At 43.0% G+C, this 18,954-nt stretch overlaps 1 protein-coding gene across 1 annotated transcript in view; it reads left to right on the top strand.

The window, feature by feature from the left end:
- LOC307212663 (cytochrome P450 2C4-like) overlaps positions 1-18,465 on the top strand; it is a 91,844-nt gene extending 73,379 nt beyond the window's left edge. Inside the window, exons 9-17 of the mRNA XM_079970231.1 lie at positions 2,235-2,328; positions 5,657-5,819; positions 6,659-6,808; positions 7,851-8,011; positions 8,538-8,711; positions 13,558-13,699; positions 15,767-15,951; positions 16,322-16,463; positions 17,096-18,465. Coding sequence (XP_079826357.1) covers positions 2,235-2,328; positions 5,657-5,819; positions 6,659-6,808; positions 7,851-8,011; positions 8,538-8,711; positions 13,558-13,699; positions 15,767-15,951; positions 16,322-16,463; positions 17,096-17,283 — 1,399 coding nt within the window. The 3' untranslated portion in view covers positions 17,284-18,465. The remainder of the gene's footprint in view (positions 1-2,234; positions 2,329-5,656; positions 5,820-6,658; positions 6,809-7,850; positions 8,012-8,537; positions 8,712-13,557; positions 13,700-15,766; positions 15,952-16,321; positions 16,464-17,095) is intronic.
- The last annotated feature ends 489 nt before the right edge of the window (positions 18,466-18,954 follow it).

Genomic DNA, 18,954 nt, shown 5'->3' with positions numbered 1-18,954 from the left:
GAATCACATCTGTTGCTGTGGCCATTTCTGCCACTAGATCTGGCCATCATTGGTGTGCAGCCCCTGGAATGTTGCTCACCAGGGAATGGGGCCTTCAGGCTGAAAAGACACCCCCCCCCCCAGTTTTCAGCATTGCAGAATGGCTAGTATTGGGAGATCATAATTCTTTTAAAATGGGCACCGTGAGCTGTTATTTTATCTCTGCATTTCCTTCTGCTTCAAAATATTAGGGATATTAAGCAACTGCTAAACCCAGTTTCTCTGCTGCCTATGTTTCCTTACAGGTCGGAGAGCATGTATAGGTGAGACTCTTGCCAAAATGGAGCTCTTCCTCTTCTTCACAAGTCTCCTGCAGAGATTCACCTTCCAGCCACCCCCTGGAACATCTCAGGAAGACCTGGACCTTACTCCTGCTGTTGGGCTTACAACATCGCCCATGCCCCACCAGCTCTGTGCTCTGCCACGTTTCTAAGACTCACAAGCTCCTGGCTTGGGTATTTGGGTTGAGTAGCCTAGTGGTGGAATTGGTGCATGCTTTGTCACAAATCTTAAGTGTTCCCCTTTACCTGCCATACTGCCAAATCCCATGAAACTAGCATTGGAGCATCTCTTACTTAAAACCTGGCCCCGAGTTCTTATGACACTTGAGGCATAGAGATCAATCAACAAATCTGGTTGCAGGTATTCCCATGTTTACATATCCTTTCATATTCCCAAGTAGATATGCAGAGTATTGTGACCGAGACGAAAAAGGGTCTGGAAACCATGCCTTATGAGGAATGGTAGAGGAAGTTGGGTATGTTAACTTCTGTGGCTGCAATGTATTCTGATTCTGAACTGTATTTGTTGATGTCAGGCAATGGCTTTGTTTCCTCCGTGTTCTTTAAAAAGTCTGTCATAATAGATCTGGCAACTGTGTTTGCTTCTGGCATCTCCATGCTGTCAATTAGTTCAGTGGTTTTCTGCTTCTGGCTTAGAATTAAACAACCATCTTCCATCTTCTCCCTGTATCTGAATGAACTTTCTCTGAGAGTCTGGATTAGCTTAAGGCTTCCCTCATCAATGGAATTCCGACTGGTCATATGAAAAATGAAAATGGTGGAAATGTATCAAATTCAAAATCAAAACTTCAATCTCCACAAGAGGAAAAACTCAAAACCTTCTCCGCCTAGCTTCTGCTCTGAGAGGGAAGAGGGAGCTAATCCCTTACACATTGGAGTCAGTGGAAGTCACCATGGTCTCACCAGGAAATAGAAAAAAATGTCTGGTTTGAATCTCTCTTCTCTCTTAAGAAAATCCAGCTACACCCACTATGATACTTTGAATTTTGTCTTCACTGGGCCCCATAACCTTTGTAGGAATGGATTTAGGCACTATGAGAGGATGTACGGTTTAGTTATTGTCCTTCCTTGCTCACATTGTTGCATGTCATATGCTCTAATGTATACAAAGATATACCCTAATGCCATCTTGTTAAACAATTTCAAAATGAAAATGAATAAAAACTATGCTAAAGAGAAAATATGTGTGAGTGTTTCAATGGGAGGAAGTTCAGGAAATACTGGACACTTTCAAACTAACTGCAGTTATTCCTAATTAAAGTTGAATAATTTCATCTGCAAATGATTTTACAATGCTGCCCTTTACTCCCATTATAACAGATTAATTTTACACATAATCTGGGTGACAGGTCTGCAACCAGGTTCAAGGGAATTTGAATTTGTTCTTGAAAGCAATAGTTTGAAGAAGTGGGCACCACTCACTTGAGTAAACATTAAACTGAAAGGCAAATAATCCAATGTACAGCTTTGAATAGTTGTGGAGAAGAAAACAAAATCAGAGGGCCAAAGCGGGACAATTTTTACTGGATGGTTTAATGATTTGCTAGAGACAGTATCTAGCATAATATATATACTGCCCACTGCAGTTGCAAGACATTGTCCTTGACCAAACTACCCTGTAGCTTTCTACTGAATAGTTGTGGAGAAGAAAAAAATTGGAGGGATGGTTTAATGATTCGCTAGAGACATTACATAACATTATATATGGGCTGCTCATTGCAGTTGGTAGACACAGTTGTTGACCAAATTGCACTGTGGCTTTCATTATAACCACTACCCCAAAAAAATTGCTTGCTGAAACGAAATGGATTGGACAGAGCCGATTCCAGTATTGTTCCTCTTTATCCTTATGGTTTCCTTTGTTTTGAAACTGGGCACTTTCTGGAACAAGAGCTCCCAAAATCTTCCACCAGGTCCAAGGCCTTTACCTCTCATTGGGAATCTCCACATCATGGATCTCAAGAGGCCTCACAGAACCATGTTAAAGGTAAAGATTCCAGTTCTTCCCATGGCAAGGCTGAAGGGTTCTGGGGCAGCCCAGCCAGATGAGCAGTGTAATAATAATAATAATAATAATAATAATAATAATAATAATAATAATACATTTTGTTCTTTTACAGCCTATAAATCTCATCTTTCCTTTGTGTGCAATAGAACCTCCTCTTATCTTTCCCAATAACTAGTCATAGAACCTAGTTGTAATTTATAACTGGTAATTTGAACAAGGTGTCTGGGGGTGTCTGGTGTCGAATCACATTTGACTCTGCCTCCATTTTCAAGGATGTAAAAGTGCTAGTACAAACCTTGCCTAGCCCAGCCTCCTCCTTGAACCTATCTTTCTAAATTAGATTTGAGAGGTGCCATTAAAGGTATAATCACTTTTATCCTTAAAGGTAAAGGGACCCCTGACCATAAGGTCCAGTCGTGGCCGACTCTGGGGTTGCGGCGCTCATCTCACTTTATTGGCCGAGGGAGCCAGCGTACAGCTTCCGGGTCATGTGGCCAGCATGACTAAGCTGCTTCTGGCGAACCAGAGCAGCGCACGGAAATGCCGTTTACCTTCCCACCGGAGCGGTACCTATTTATCAACTTGGCAGGAGCAGGGACCAAGCAACGGGAGCTCACTCCGTCACGGGAATTCGAACCGCCGACCTTCTGATTGGCAAGTCCTAGGCTCTGTGGTTTAACCCACAGCGCCACCTGCGTTATCCTTACAACTGCCTATTTTTTCTGGTTTTCTAAGTATTCCTAGCAAATATTTGTGCTGCTGCAACTGCATAATAATTATAATTTATTATTTATACCCCGCCCATCTGGCTGGGTTTCCCTGGCCACTCTGGGCGGCTCCCAACAGATTAATAACACGATAAAACATTAAACATTAAAAACTTCCCTTAAAAGGACTGCCTTCAGGTGTCTTGTAAAAGTCAGATAGTTGTTTATTTCCTTGACATCTGATGGGAGGGCGTTCCACAGTGTGGGCGCCACTACCGAGAAGGACCTCTGCCTGGTTCCCTGTAACCTCACTTCATGCATTGAGAGAACTACCAGAAGGCCCTCAAAGCTGGACCTCAGTGTCTGGGCTGATTGATGGGTTGGAGACGCTCCTTCAGGTATACTGGGCCGAGGTCATTTAGGTCTTTAAAGGTCAGCACCAACACTTTGAATTGTGCTTGGTAATGTACCTGGAGCCAAGAACACCCTCTGTATGTTTCCCTGTAACCTCATTTCTCACAGTGAGGGAACTGCCAGAAGTCCCTCGACCCTGGACCTTGGACGATGGGGGTGGAGACGTTTCTTTATGTATACTGGGCCGAGGACGTTTAGGGCTTAAAGGTCAGCACCAACACTTTGAATTGTGCTCAGAAATGAACTGGGAAGCCAATGTAGGTCTTTCAGGACTAGTGTTATATGGTCTCAGCCTCCACTCTCAGTCTAGCTGCTGCATTCTGGATCAGTTGCAGTTTCTGGGTCACCTTCAAAAGTAGCCCCATGTACAGCGTGTTGCAGTAGGGAGATAATCAGAGCATGCACCACTCTGGTGAGACAGTCTGCAGGCAGGTAGGGTCTCAGCCTGCGTACCAGATGGAGCTGGTAGATAGCTGCCCTGGACAGAGAATTGACTTGCGCCCCCATGGAAATGACTCCCATGCTGCGCACCTGGTCCTTCTGGGCCACAGCTGCCCCATTCAGGACCAGAGACTCCCTCACACCTGCCTGCCCCGTCTCCCCAAAACAGTACTTCTGTTTTGTCAGGATTCAACCTCAACCTCAATCTGTCACCTGCCATCCAACCACCTCCCAACATTCACACAGGACCTTCAACGCTTTCACTGGATCTGATTTAAAAGAGAGGTAGAGCAGGTCATCATCCACATACTGATGAACACCCAGCCCAAACCCCCTAAAGATCCCTCACAGAGGCTTCATATAGATGTTAAAAAGCATGGGGGAGAGGACAGAAACCTGAGGTGAGAGGTGAGAGTCAAGGGGTCTGAACACTTATCCCCAAACACCACTTTCTGGACACGGTCCAGGAGGAAGGAGCAAAACCACTGCATAACAGTGCCCTCAGCTCCCAGCCCCTCTAGACAGTCCAGAAGGATGTTATTGTCGATGGTCTCAAAAGCTGCTGAGAGATCCAGCAGAACTAGGAAACAACTTTCACCTTTGTCCCTAGCCTGACGGAGATATTAACCAGCACGACCACGGCAGTTTCGGTCTCATGATGAGGCCAGAATCTCGATTGGAAGGGATCCAAGTGGGCCGCATCCTCCAGGTGTGCTTGGAGCTGTTCAGCAACCACCTTGCCCAAGAATGGAAGATTTGAGACTGAGTGATAGTTGGCCATATTGGCTGGGTCCAAATATTTATTTTTTTGATAAGCAGTTTTATAACCAGCACTTTTAGTTGGTTTGGGAAGGCTCTTTAACAGAGGGAAGCATTCACCACCCCACAGAGCTTTTATGGCACTCTCCCGCCCTGGCCCTGCTCCCATGGTGGAGTCTACTGAACTGGATGAAAGGGCTGAGCTGCTGTATCATGAGTCCAGCAATGCTCTTTTAATTTATCATTATGTTATTTGGAGTCTGTTTTTGCATGATGATTTGCAAAGATACAAAAAGGGAATTCATTCCACAAAATTACTATTCTTAAGTCAGCTCGGTCCAAGGCACAATGACATGGAAATAATTTCTAACAACTTCTAGAGTAGTTTGGATTTTGGATTTGATATCCTGCTTTATCATTTTTCCTGCCAACCTAGCAGTTTCAAAGCACGTCAAAGTGCAAGTAGATAAATAGGTACCACTCCGACGGGAAGGTAAACGCCGTTTCCGTGCACTGCTCTGGTTCGCCAGAAGCGGGTTAGTCATGCTGGCCACATGACCCGGAAGCTGTACGCTGGCTCCCTTGGCCAATAAAGCGAGATGAATGCCGCAACCCCAGAGTCGGTCACGACTGGACCTAATGGTCAGGGGTCCCTTTACCTTTACCTTTACCTTTATCATTCCCCTAAGGAGTTTCAAAGAGGCTCACAATCTCCTTTCCCCTCCTCCCCCACAACAAACACTCTGTGAGGTGAGTGAGGCTGAGAGACTTCAGACAAGTGTGACTAGCCCAATAGTAGTTATTGGGGAAAAACTGATACTAGTCTAACAATCAAACTTTGCTACTAGATTCTGTGGAATGGCCTTTTCTCTTAGGTAAATGTGCAAGCTAATGCAGTCTTGGTTCTGGCAGAGATGTTTTACATTAACATATTCTTTGGGTATACCAGAACTCTGTTTCTCAATTTTTCGTCTGTTGAATTCCAGTTGTCAAAGCAGTATGGCCCTGTCTTCAGTATCCAAATGGGACCCCAGAAAGCTGTGGTGTTGACAGGATATGAGACACTAAAGGAGGCTCTGGTTAATCAGGCGGACGCATTTGCAGACAGGCCCGTCGTTCCAATGTTTCAAGAGCTTACACAAGGCTTTGGTGAGGCACTTCCCTTTTTATTGGAACTTGTAATGCTTGCAAACACACACAGGTCCCACCAGGTGAACACAATCAATTCCCAAGAAATGGTTTGTAAGATGAGCATTTGCAAAGCAAGTCAACAACATCCATTGTTTCCTGTGAGGGAAATCCTTGTGACTTTTTCAACCCACCTCAGTGCCTTTGACATTGACAGAGTATCTGCAGGCATTAGGCTGAGAATGTGTCACAAAAAGTGTCACCTGTGGATTTCTGCAGATCAAGCTAAAATGTTAAAAACAGTAAACCAGGCCAGCCTTTTTTGGTCTTGACTTTCAGTGGCTCAGTGGTGCTCTGTTGAAGAAACAAAAATGGAGACCACTTAAAGCAAACCTCTCCCATTCCTACCTTCTTCCCAACAGTCATATTGTAGAGCTGGGGGAGAATGGGGCAGGAGAATGTAATAGTTGTCACAATTCAATTGTGAATGATTGTCACATGGAAAAGTAATGCCACACACCATTTTCTAGCCCAGCCTAAACAGAGAGGAAAAATGAAGGAGGCATAATGTCTGCCCATGGAATACAAATAACAAGCTGAGTTCTGCTGTGACACCTGACATGTACAAACCACTCTCTACTCTATCCTACACTTTGTAATGGAAAATATTGTTCAGTGTGTTCTCAGGTCATGGTCTGATGGCACAGCTGCCAGCTGCTTTGTCAAAGCTCAGAAGTCTGAGTCTGAATGGGGGAATAGCTGGGATCCATTCTCAGTTCCATGGAAGAAATGCAGAATATAATTTATTGAATCTTTGTTCAATGGCCATGCAAACATGAAACCTTTCCTCCCGTTTTCAGGTGTAAGTCTGTCTAATGGTGAGAACTGGAAAGTGATGCGGCGGTTTGCTTTAAGCACATTGCGGGCCTACGGAATGGGAAAGAGTTCCATAGAGGACAGAATTGTTGAGGAATGCAGTGTCCTGATAAATAAATTTGAATCTTACGAAGGTGAGTTGGTGTTTTCCTCTGGTGCATATCTACACTACAGTTTTTAAAGGTGCTAAGACTATTGTGTTACATATTCCTAACTTCCAGAAGCACAGATCCCAGGGTTCCCTGCAATTGGTCTGTTCCTGTAATGTGCAGATTGCACTGCAATAACTCCTGTGACTTCCAAGCATTTCTTAGCCCAGCTATGGCCACATCCAGCAGCACTTAGGATCAGTTTATTTGATAAATGAGGTCTACTCATAGGTAAGCTGCCAGTGGGGACTTAAGACAACATGAACAGTCTTAGCTTCTCTATATAAGTTTCCTGGTAAGATCCCTTCTTTTCCCTCTTAAAAAGAATAGACACGACAATCTTATTAAAGTCAATATAAAAGTAGTTTACTCACATTCATTCAGTTCATGGATGGATGGATCCCTGAAGGCAGACTTAGGTTACAAAAGTATATATACATGTGGAACTATCCCATAAGGGAGTTAGTCCCAAGTGACTGCAGACTGGCAGTCACTTGGAACTAACTCCCTGACTGCAGACAGGCAGTCACTTCTACTAACACATAGAAAAATGGAGGAGAAGAAGAAGAAGCAAAGAAGGAGGTGTGCTCCCCCAACCCAGATTAGGCCGCACCTACATCTAGTCACATGCAGAGGAAGTTTGTCCCAGCTCAGGAAGAAACAGAAGGTTTTCTCCTGCTCGTAGAAAGCATCCCCTAGCATGTCCATTCTAGGAATGTTGTATTTGACTCCTATGTGTTTTACATCATACTACAGTTCCCAGGGTTGGTTCCTTGTGGAAACAAAATCGGTCTGTTTCTGTAGTGTGTAGATTACATTCCAATAGCTCCAAGCCCTTTTTAGCATTTCTTAGCCAACATATGGCCACAACCAGCAGCAGATCAGTTTCTCTGATAAATGAGGTCTACTCATAGGTAAGCTGCCAGTGGGAACTTAAGGCAACAAAGAGCAGACTTAAAAACAATGCCCTTTCCATACTAGGAATTTCAACAGAATATTTTTGCTTAACTGTCATATTTATGTCTAGGAAACCCATTTGAGACCACCACAATTATGAATGCTGCTGTTGCCAATATTATTGTGGCCATACTACTAGACAAGCGATTTGATTATGAAGATCCCACATACATAAGACTTCTGAAGTTGGTCAATGAAAATGTCCGGCTTGTCGGAAGCTCTTCAGTCCTGGTAATCTATTCTTTTCCAATAAAACAAACAGTTGATTGTAATGACATTGTATGCAGTGTGGGCAGGGCAACCTGTTTATTGTATATTGTTCAGGATTCACTACAAAACACAGAATGATATCTTGAGAAAGCAGGTGGTGATTCGAAATATTTAGAAAACTCACATGGCACAGTCATCCCATAACTGTAACAAAGTCTCTTTTGCACACATGCTTTCTGGCCTCACTGCCATCGGGGCTCCAAGGACAAGGAAGAACAAGTGATAGTTGGTTCCATGATGGCTCAGAAGGGGCCTCCAAGGGCAGATCTCCCTATCTGAAGGCGAACCTCCAGAGGAGAAGTGCCATAGCCTATTATTCTGGGGTTGCACGTAAATTATGCTATGCTGAGTTACCCCATCCCCCATTCCAAATGCCATTCAAGAGCTTTGTTTGTATTTAGGCAAGCATGCTTTGAGAGACACAGTGGAGAGAACTGTACTGGCCTTTCCTAATGTTTCCTTCTTTTTTCACATTTTATCCTTTCAGCTGTATAACATGTTTCCTGCTCTTGGTTTTCTATTGGGGGCTCGTAAGACTGTCATTCAAAACAGAGATGAGCTGTTTGCCTTCATAAATGCCACCTTCATAAAACACCTCAGAGATCTGGATGAAAATGACCAGAGGAGCTTTATTGACTCATTTATTATCCGACAGCAAGAGGTAATGGAGTCTTTTAAGTTGGCCCAGAATAAACGTTGACATTTTCAATTCATTTTTTAAGGGCAAATTTGCAAGTGAATGTATAAGGAATAGTCAGGAAGTCTCACTTCACTGTCACCATCTGCAGTGATCAGTTCTTTTAACCATTACTAAGATTCGAAATTAATATGAATTGGAGTTTCTGTTTACCAATTAATTAGCACCCAGAAAAGGAAACAGGTGTTTGGGTGATGACAGAGTTCTAAATAATGGGTTGGAAATTATTTCTAAAAGCTTTGAAAAGTTAGAAAAGTTAAAGCAGACATATAGGCCTGAATTTGCTTTTAACTTTCAATCTACACTGCCTTTAGGGTTACGGTATAAGTGATAAAGAGCTTAGAATTATTATCCTTCCCCCTGCTTTTTCTTTTCTCTTTTAAAAAATTCTCTTCTTCTTTGGTTTCTAGTTTGTCCTGCTGCAAATGCATGGCAGTCTGAGGCTGAGCCTCTTTTAGATAGGCAGGATGGCCATTTGGGAGAGCAGTTGTACGATAGGGGGGAAATGGTAGAAAGGAGAATTATTGAATGCTAAGATCCACGTTTGGGGCAAGTGCTATTTCATGAGAGAACTCTAGCAGAGATTTAAAAAGGACAAAATATGCAGCAAAGTAATAGTGGGAATATAAGTAGTTGAAAAGCATATCTTAGCATACGTACCAAATAAAGCTTCTAAACAGCTAAGCAGTTTTAATGTTATTTCACTCTGCTTTTGATCCTCTGCCTCACTTGTGAATCTGCTGGTTGTAATGTGAAACTGCATGGCTGCGCCTTTGTGAGAGAGAAATGCTAGGAATGTATCCCTGGATAAGCAAGGACTGTGTGGGTCTTAGAAAAAGTGCTCAGTATCACAAAAAGTGCTCAGTATCACAAAATATGCAGCAAAGTAATAGTGGAAATATAAAAAATTCCTTCCAGTAGCACCTTAAAGACCAACTAAGTTAGTTCTAGGTATGAGCTTTCGTGTGCATGCACACTTCTTCAGATACACTGAAACAGAAGTCACCAGACTCTTCTATATAGTGAGAAGGTGGGGAGGGGTATTACTCAGAAGGGTGGTGGGAATGGGTGATTGGCAGATAGCTGTGATGAGCCTGTTGACGACTCTTAACGACTGCAATAGGTCTTACAGGAAAAAGCAAGGGGTGAGAAGGTGAAAAATGGCTTTGTTATGTATAATGAGATAAGAATCCAATGTCTTTGTTCAGACCAGGTGTCTCCATGGTTTTAAGTTTGGTAATAAGTTGCAATTCAGCAGCTTCTCTTTCCAGTCTATTTCTGAAATTCCTTTGTAATAGAACAGCTACTTTGAGATCTTGTATAGAATGTCCTGGGAGATTGAAGTGTTCTCCTACTGGTTTCTCTGTCTTGTGATTCCTGATGTCAGATTTATGTCCGTTTATCCTTTGGCATAAGGTTTGGCCTGTTTGTCCAATATAGAGAGCTGAAGGACACTGTTGGCATTTGATGGCATACACAATGTTAGACGATGAGCAATTAAATAATAATAATAATAATAATAATAATAATAATAATAATAATATTTTTTATTTATACCCCGCCCTCCCCAGCCAAGGCCGGGCTCAGAGCGGCTTACAAACAATAATAAAAACAAGAAGAATGATTACAACTTAAAAACAAAAATAAAATACAACATTAAAATAATGGAACATTAAAATATTAAAATGTAGCCTCATCGCAGGAGGAGAAGGAAAAGAAAGAAAGAAAGAGAGAGAGAGAGAGAGAGAGAGGGAGGGAGGGAATCAAATTGGCTCCAAGCCAAAGGCCAGGCGGAACAACTCTGTCTTACAGGCCCTGCGGAAAGAAATCAGATCCTGCAGGGCCCTGGTCTCATGAGGCAGAGCGTTCCACCAGGCCGGAGCCAGAGTTGAAAAGGCCCTGGCTCTGGTTGAAGCCAATCTAACTTCCTTAGGGCCCGGGACCACTAGGGGGTTGCTATTTATGGACCTTGAGGCTCTCTGTGGGGCATACCGGGAGAGGCGGTCCCGTAGGTATAAGGGTCCTAGGCCGTGAAGGGCTTTAAAGGTCAAAAGCAGCACCTTAAATCTGACCCTGTACTCCACTGGGAGCAAGTGCAGCTTGAAAAGCACTGGGTGAATATGCTCCCATGGCAGAGACCCCGTGAGGAGCCTCGCTGCAGCATTCTGTACCCGCTGGAGTTTCTGGGACAGCTTCAAGGGCAGCCCCGCATAGAGCGAATTACAGTAGTCAAGCCTGGAGATGACCGTCGCATGGATCACTGTGGCCAAGTCGGGGCGGGAAAGGTAAGGGACCAACTGCTTGATGCGGCGAAGGTGGAAAAATGTCGCCTTGGCTGTTGCTGTAACCTGCGCCTCCATGGAAAGGGAGGCGCCAAGGATTACACCCAAACTCTTAACGGAAGGCAATGGCACTAATTGGGCCCCCGCAAGAGAAGGGAGTTGGTCCCTCATCCCCATGCCATCCCGACCTAGCCATAGGACCTCTGTCTTCGAAGGATTTAGTTTCAATCGGCTCCCACGAAACCATCCAGCCACAGCTTCCAAGCATCTGGTCAGTGTGTTCGGGGTCGAGTCGGTGTGGCCATCCATCAGCAGATAGAGCTGAGTGTCATCAGCATATTGGTGACAGCCCAGCCCAAAGCTCCGGATAATCTGGGCAAGGGGGCGCATAAAGATGTTAAAAAGCATCGGGGAGAGAATTGCGCCCTGCGGCACTCCACACACCAAGGAGTGGCGCGATGACATTTCCCTCCCTAGTGCCACCCTCTGTCCCCGACCAGAGATAAAAGAGCACAACCAGTTACAGGCTATGCCCTGTATCCCCACGTCTGCGAGGCGGTGGTCCAGAAGATCATGATCGACCATGTCAAAGGCTGCTGACAAATCTAAAAGGATCAGCAGTCCTGACCCGCCTCGATCCAGGTGTCTACGGAGATCATCTGCTAGGGCAACCAGAGCCGTCTCCGTCCCAAAACCAGGACGGAAACCAGACTGAAATGGATCTAATGCCGATGTTTCCTCCAGAAACCTACCAAGCTGTTCAGCAACCGCTCTCTCAATTACCTTACCCAGGTATGGAAGATTTGAAACTGGGCGGTAATTGGAAAGGTCTAAGGGATCTAATGAAGTTTTTTTTAAGAGTGGACACACCACTGCTTCCTTCAGTTCCCCTGGGAATGTCCCCGCGTCAAGGGACAAATTGATAATTTCAACCAGGGGGGTCCGCACAACATCTGGGCACTCCCTAATCAGCCAAGACGGGCACGGATCGAGGAGGCAGGTGGTGGGCCTACCAACTTGGAGGAATCTATCCACATCAGTAGGGAGTATCCGATCAAAATGGTCCAACACTGGACCTGAAGTCAGTCGAGGGGCCTCCAGTTCAGTCACTGTATCTAAACTGGCAGGGAGGTCACGGTGGATGGTAGTTGCAATTTTATAAGTTGCAATTCAGCAGCTTCTCTTTCCAGTCTATTTCTGAAATTCCATATAATTCCTCCAAAGTTGAGGTAAGCATGGCAGAAAAGCTTACTCTATAGCCATGTTCTTCTTCTTGTTGTTGTTGTTCTTATTGTTGTTAACTACATTTTTATATAGCCCTTCATTCGAAGATCATTGGATGGTTTACAACATAAAAACACAAAAAACACAAAAACAAAAAGCCCACCCCACACAGTTTGAAAGGTCACAGAGGAAGAAGAGGAATGGTTTCACCTGGTGCCTAAAGATCTGTGATGAAAGTATCAGATGTGCCTCCCTGGGGAGAGCATCCCACAAATGGGGAGCGGCTGCAAAAAAAAAGGCCTATTCTCACGTTGCCACCCTCCATTGTTGTTGTTGTGGAGGAGCCACATGAAGAAGGGCCTCAGATGATTATCGCAGGATCTGGGTCGATTCATATGGGTAGAGGTAGTCCTTGAGGTATTGCAGTCCTCAGTTGGCAGCCAATGCAGTCAGGCCAGGACTTAATTAGTTTTAAGTATGCTGCTTATGTGAGGCAGGTTACTCCACAGTAGGGAAGCATTTGCTCTTTGGCAATAGGCCAGGAATTTATCCTCCTCCCTCTTAACCACCACAGTTAAGATTCTTCCCTTTTCTCCTTCCTCCCTTCACTCCCCTCTAACTCCCAGCGGGACAGGCTGCTACTCTGTTGGTGTTACTCTTCGTGTTGGAAAGTGTGGCTGAAGGGAATAGCAATCTCCAAAATATGAAGGGCACCACATTGTCTATCTCAGTTTATTGAAACAGTTCCAGATGAATATGTGGTATTTCTGTGTAATTTTTCCATTTTAGACGATGAGTAAATACATTAAAGATGTTCAACTCAGAACCATATATGTCAGCAGAAAACAACACTTTATGTTGACCTTGATTTCATATCTCCACAAGTGTTCACCAGAAATGCTGCCTTCCATGTATGCAGTCATATAATACTCTTGCAGGTTAAGCACTGGCTGAGCAGTTAAGCACCACGATTAGCATCAGAGAAGAAGGAGCTGGATTGCCAAGCTCCTCTCTTAGCTGATAGATGGAGAGCAACAGCTGTGTCTATGGAGAAACTAGATGTTTTGGAGTGTTGATGCTGAGCCCCTCCATCTTAGGCTTGGGTTGTATACATGTGTAAATAAACCCTATATTATCATGATTGCATAGTCTGGAAGACCTGGAATCTCTCACTACTTAGCGATTGTGTTGATGTGCAATGATACTTTGGATCATCGGGTCCTGTCAGGTATTCATTTTTATCTTTGCACATGAAATTTTCTCACTCCATTCATTTTAACCAGTTCATACTCTTTGCAACCCAGGAGAAGAACAAAACAAATGCATATTTTCACAATGAAAACTTAAAAACTATTGTGGCTGACTTATTTGGTGCTGGAATGGAGACAACTTCTACCACACTGCGCTGGGGACTGTTACTAATGATGAAATATCCTGAAATTCAGAGTGAGTGCTTTTCATTGGCTTGGCACCCATTATTCTGAGATATCTTAATTCCAGTTATATGTAACTATTAGTGTGTGTGTGTGTGTGTGTGTGTGTGTGTGTGTCACAACAATTATTCAATCCTAAATTTAACATTTCAATCTGGACACCCTTCTTCCTTTCTGAGAAGCTGTACGCCGGCTCCCTTGGCCAATAAAGCGAGATGAGCACCGCAACCCCAGAGTTGTCCACAACTGGACCTAATGGTTGGGGGTCCCTTTACATTTACCATCTATAAAACATTTTCAAATAGTTTCCTCTTAAACTATAAAATGCTGCAAATGTTATATCCACATTCCATTAACTTTCCCATACATCCGTTTTTATATTATTAACAATATCTATTGCCCAGTGTATCATTGAAGATTTCACTTGTTCGTCCTTTGTCTCCCATTCCAATAAGATCTTATACATTTTAGATATCACTTTAACATTACAGTTTAACAGGTCTCTTTCCAGTTGTGATGTTTGTTCCCCAACCCCGCCACTTCATATCCTTTATAAATACTTCATTCAAATGATGATATTGTAACCATGTTGTTAACTTCTCTGATAAAACCTTAAATTATTTTATTTTAAACTCTCCAAAGGTGAAAGCCATAGTGGTGTTTTGGTCTCCAACAGGTTTCTGTTTTTAGTGTTTCTGTTTTAAATATTGAAAACACTTTTCCACTCTATTTCTTGGTTTGTTATCATTGAATATTGCATTTGCAACATCTTGACATCCTGTTTCACTATCTCTTTTCGAGGGGAATTTAGTAATTCTTTCCCTTTCCCTCTTATTTCTTGTAAAATGTCATGTTTTTTCTGCTCTCTTATATTTCTTTGGTATGCGCTTTGCTATGTAAAAAAACCCCCTATATTTCCATTTTAATCACACCCCATACCACCTTTAAATCTGTCTCTTGGTTTAAATTAATTTCAAAATAATCCTTTAATTTTCTGCCCCTTTTTCTAATATTTCTTGATTTAATAAATTTTATAATTTAATAATTTTTCATTTAGTCTCCATCTCATCGGGGAACTTGTCCCTGTTCTTAATTCCACTGTTAAAGAGTTGTTGTCTCGTAATGTTCTTGATTTCTGCCCTCTTTACCTTAGTATAAAAATCTTTAGAAGTCCATACAGAGTTTTTTCCAGCTTGCAGAATAATTCGCAGTCGAATAAAATGTACTGTGGGTGTTTTTCTCTCCAAATGTCAATTAAACTTAAATTGTCAGTCATCCTAAAAAAAGGCATTCAGTAGCTTGCCTTCTTTTGTTTCATTTTTTCTTATACTCCTGTCCCAATCTAGGGAGGCTACACCATTCATATTGCCCATCAAAATCACCTTTTCATTCAAATGTTCAAATAATATTTCTTCTAGCCTCTAATGAAAATCTGGTGTATTTTCCCATTATCAATATTCTTCCTTGTTCATCTTTGAATAATTGTTTTGGGTCCAACTCTGGTTTTATACACAATACAACTTTTTTGTTATATCAGAAGGTACAAAGTTCTTCCCCAACCTTTTATTTATGTTTTATTTATCCAAGTTTAACTTCTTTACAACATGTTCAATTTTATTCCCTTTAATCTTATTTAGCCTATTTACATTCCAAGTTAGAATTTTCAAAGCCATCCTGTTCCATATTTATTTCTCTTTCACCTCCACCTCTGTTGAATCGTCCTCTTCCTGTCCAGCTTTCTGTCCAAATGCTCTTTCTCCAACTAACTTTCCCCCATATTTTCTCCAAAATTTGTCTTGCCTTTATATGTAAAAGATAGCACCACAAGATATTCCCAGCATTGATATTTCAATAATCATCCTGGATGAATTTCTCTCCATCAGTATATCAGGTTATTGGCTAAAATGTTTGTTTGTCCTGTTTTAAAATACCTTTGCCTAGAGATTAAATTTGTGAGCCTAGGGAAATGGAGAACCAGTTTATGGCAGTTTTATGCTTCAAGTATTAATATCTTAAGAGACCAAGGTCAAGGAGATAATCTTGGCAGAAAAATTAATGCTTTTCTTTTAATTTCCCCCAGTAAAGGTCCAAGAAGAAATTGCAAAGGTTGTTGGATCTTCTCAGCCAAGGATTGAACACCGAACAAAAATGCCTTATACAGATGCCGTGATCCATGAGATCCAGAGGTTTGCCAATATCCTCCCAACCAACATGCCACATGCCACGGCTACAGATGTTACCCTTAATGGCTACTTCATTCCAAAGGTGATCCTTTTCATTGAAGTGCTGTCTACTAGTTACAATATATTTTAAGGCTTTCCTGGGAGTAAGCCCCTTGGACTTCAGTGTGGGTGACATCTGTGCAGACTTGTATAGGATTGCACTGTAAGCATGCAATTAACCCATCAGAAGCTCTCAGGCATCAGCTTCAACCCATTAAACAGATATCAATGGGAAGGAGAACAAGGTTGGAAAACAAACCATTTCTGGTGGGACATCATGACTTATACGATAAATTTTGTCAAACTAAAGACATTTTTCGAATGAACTCAAATCTCATTTCTCCTGCACTGAATATTAATTGTACCGGAGGCATATGCTTTATATTAAAATATCTCTTGCTTTGCCTTTGCAGGGGACTCACATCATACCATTGCTGTCCTCTGTGCTGCATGATGAATCTCAATGGGAGAAACCACATAAATTCTATCCTGAGCATTTTCTTAATTCTGAAGGAAAATTTGTAAAGAGAGATGCTTTCATGCCTTTCTCTGCAGGTAACTTTTTTCTTTTTACTTTTGTGTGTATCTGCATAGTGTGTGCTTAGTCAATGGGATTTTTACATGCCTGGAATGTAGCCTATTGTGCAAAGGTAAGGTTCACATCAGTTGCTGTGGCCATTTCTGCCACCAGATCTGGCCACCATTGGGGTGTGGCCCCTGGAATGTTGCTCACCAGGGAATGTGGCCCTCAGGCTGAAAAATATTCCCCTTCCCCCCCAGTTTTCAGCATTGCAGGATGGCTCATATTTGGAGTTCATAATTCTTTTAACATGGACACCATTAGCTGTTATTTTATTGCTGCATTTTAGTCTGCTTTGAAGTACAGTGGTACCTCAGTTTATGAACTTAATCTGTTTCAGAAATCTGTTCTTAAACCGAAACTGTTCTTAAACTGAGGCACTCTTTCCATAATGAGGCATTTCGCCACCGGTGCCCTTCCACTGTTCAGATTCTGTTCTTAGACCGAAATAACGTTTGCAAACCAGGACACTACTTCCGGTTTTGCGCAGTTCGTAAACCAAATCGTTCGTAAACAGGGCTGTTCTTAAACCGAGGTACCACTGTATTTGGGGTGTTATTAAGCAACCCATAAACCTGGTTTCTCTGCATCCTATGATTTGTTACAGGTCGGAGAGCATGTGTAGGTGAGACTCTTGCCAAAATGGAGCTCTTCCTCTTCTTCACAAGTCTGCTACAGAGATTCACCTTCCAGCCACCCCCTGGAACATCTCAAGAAGATCTGGACCTTACTCCTGCTGTTGGGCTTACAACACCTCCCATGCCCCATCAAATCTGCGCTCTGCCATGTTTCTAAGACTCACAAGCTCCTGGGTTGCTTTGTCCTACACTCGAGTAGGACCCTGGTAGAGTCACATGTCTGACTGGCATGCTCTCTCCCTCCCAGTCGTTCATTCAGGAGCTTCAAGGGCTTTCTTCAGCCTGAACATCACAGCGACCAATGCCAACAGACATTGGCACACTTAGGGATCCACAGAGTCTTCACAGCTTGCATAACAGACCTCAGCAACTCAGCATTTTGGCTAATCTACTTTATTTACATATAAACACACACGGAGCACTGCAACATGGTTCCCTCTCTCTCTAGCATCAGACAGCAAAGAGAAAGGGCAAAGGACAATAGTCCCACTTCACAAAACAAAGTAACACAAACATCCTATCTCTGTCACTTCCCACTTTGTGGAGTGAAAACATACACTTTCATGTGAAAGACAACAATACCATGACTGCAATCACGGAGCAGGAGTTCTAACATGCTTAGCCTACCTGTTTTTGCAATGCGAGCCTTTTTTAAACACCCCTGTTCAACAAGGGTATTTGGGTTGGATAGCCTACTGGTGGAATTGGTCCATGCTTTGTCACAAACATGAAGTGTTCCCTTTACCTGCCATACTGCCGAATCCCATGAAACTAGTATTGGAGCATCAGTGGCTTTCTGCTTCTGGCTTAGAATTAAACAACCATCTTCCATCTTCTTTCTGTATCTGAATGATCTTTCTCTGAGAGTCGGGGTAGCTTAAGGCTTCCCTCATCAATGGAATTCTGACTGGTCATATGAAAAATGAAAATGGGGAAAATGTGTCAAAACCAAAATCAAAACTTAAATCTCCACAAGAGGAAAAACTCAAAACCTTCTCTGCCTAGCTACTGCTCTGAGAGGGAAGAGGGAGCTAATCCCTTTCACACTGGTGTCAGTGGAAGTCTCCATGGTCTCACAAGGAAATAAAAAAATGTCTAGTTTGAATGTCTCTTCTCTCTTAAGAAAATCCAGGCACACTTTGATTTTTGTCTTAACAGGGCCCCATTCTTTGTAAGAATGGATGTAGGCCCCATGAGAGGATGCACTGCTTAGTTATTACCCTTCCTTGCTCACATTGTTGCATGTCATATGCTCTAATGTATACAAAGATATACCCTAATGCCACCATGTTAAACAGTTTCAAAATGAAAATGAATAAAAACTATGCTATAAAGAAAATATGTGTGAGTGTTTCCGCAGACCTGACATCTTTCCGCAGGGCCTGCAAGACGGAGCTGTTCTGCCAGGCCTTTGGTCGGGGTTCAGTCTGACTCCTCTCCCCTTTCATAAGAACTTACATGAAAGTAGCCTCCCAGTTTTCTCACAGGCCCATATAAGTTCAGCACAAACAGTTGAGCCTGGTGAGCATTGAGTAAACATTAAGCTGAAAGGCAAATGTCAGGGGCTCAGGAGCAGAGGCACAGGGAAGAGAGGAGATGGAGAGCGAAGGGGAAGAATCCGAGGGGAGCGTAGGAGAAGAGGACAGTGGACCGAGGGATTCCATGAGCCTCTCAAGCGAATCAGAAGATTCACAGAAGGGGGCGCCAGTGGCCAGGGGTAGGGGGTTCCCAAGGGGAACGCCCCAGGAGCAAGGGGGCAGCAGGGACTCCCAGAGCAGTAGCTGGAAATCAGGACCAGATTCCCCACCAGAGCAGAGTGGGGGGGAAG

The sequence above is a fragment of the Podarcis cretensis genome, assembly GCF_951804945.1.
Source record: "Podarcis cretensis genome assembly, chromosome: 3".
In the NCBI taxonomy this organism is placed as follows: domain Eukaryota; kingdom Metazoa; phylum Chordata; class Lepidosauria; order Squamata; family Lacertidae; genus Podarcis; species Podarcis cretensis.
This window is presented reverse-complemented; position numbering and strand designations above follow the sequence as displayed.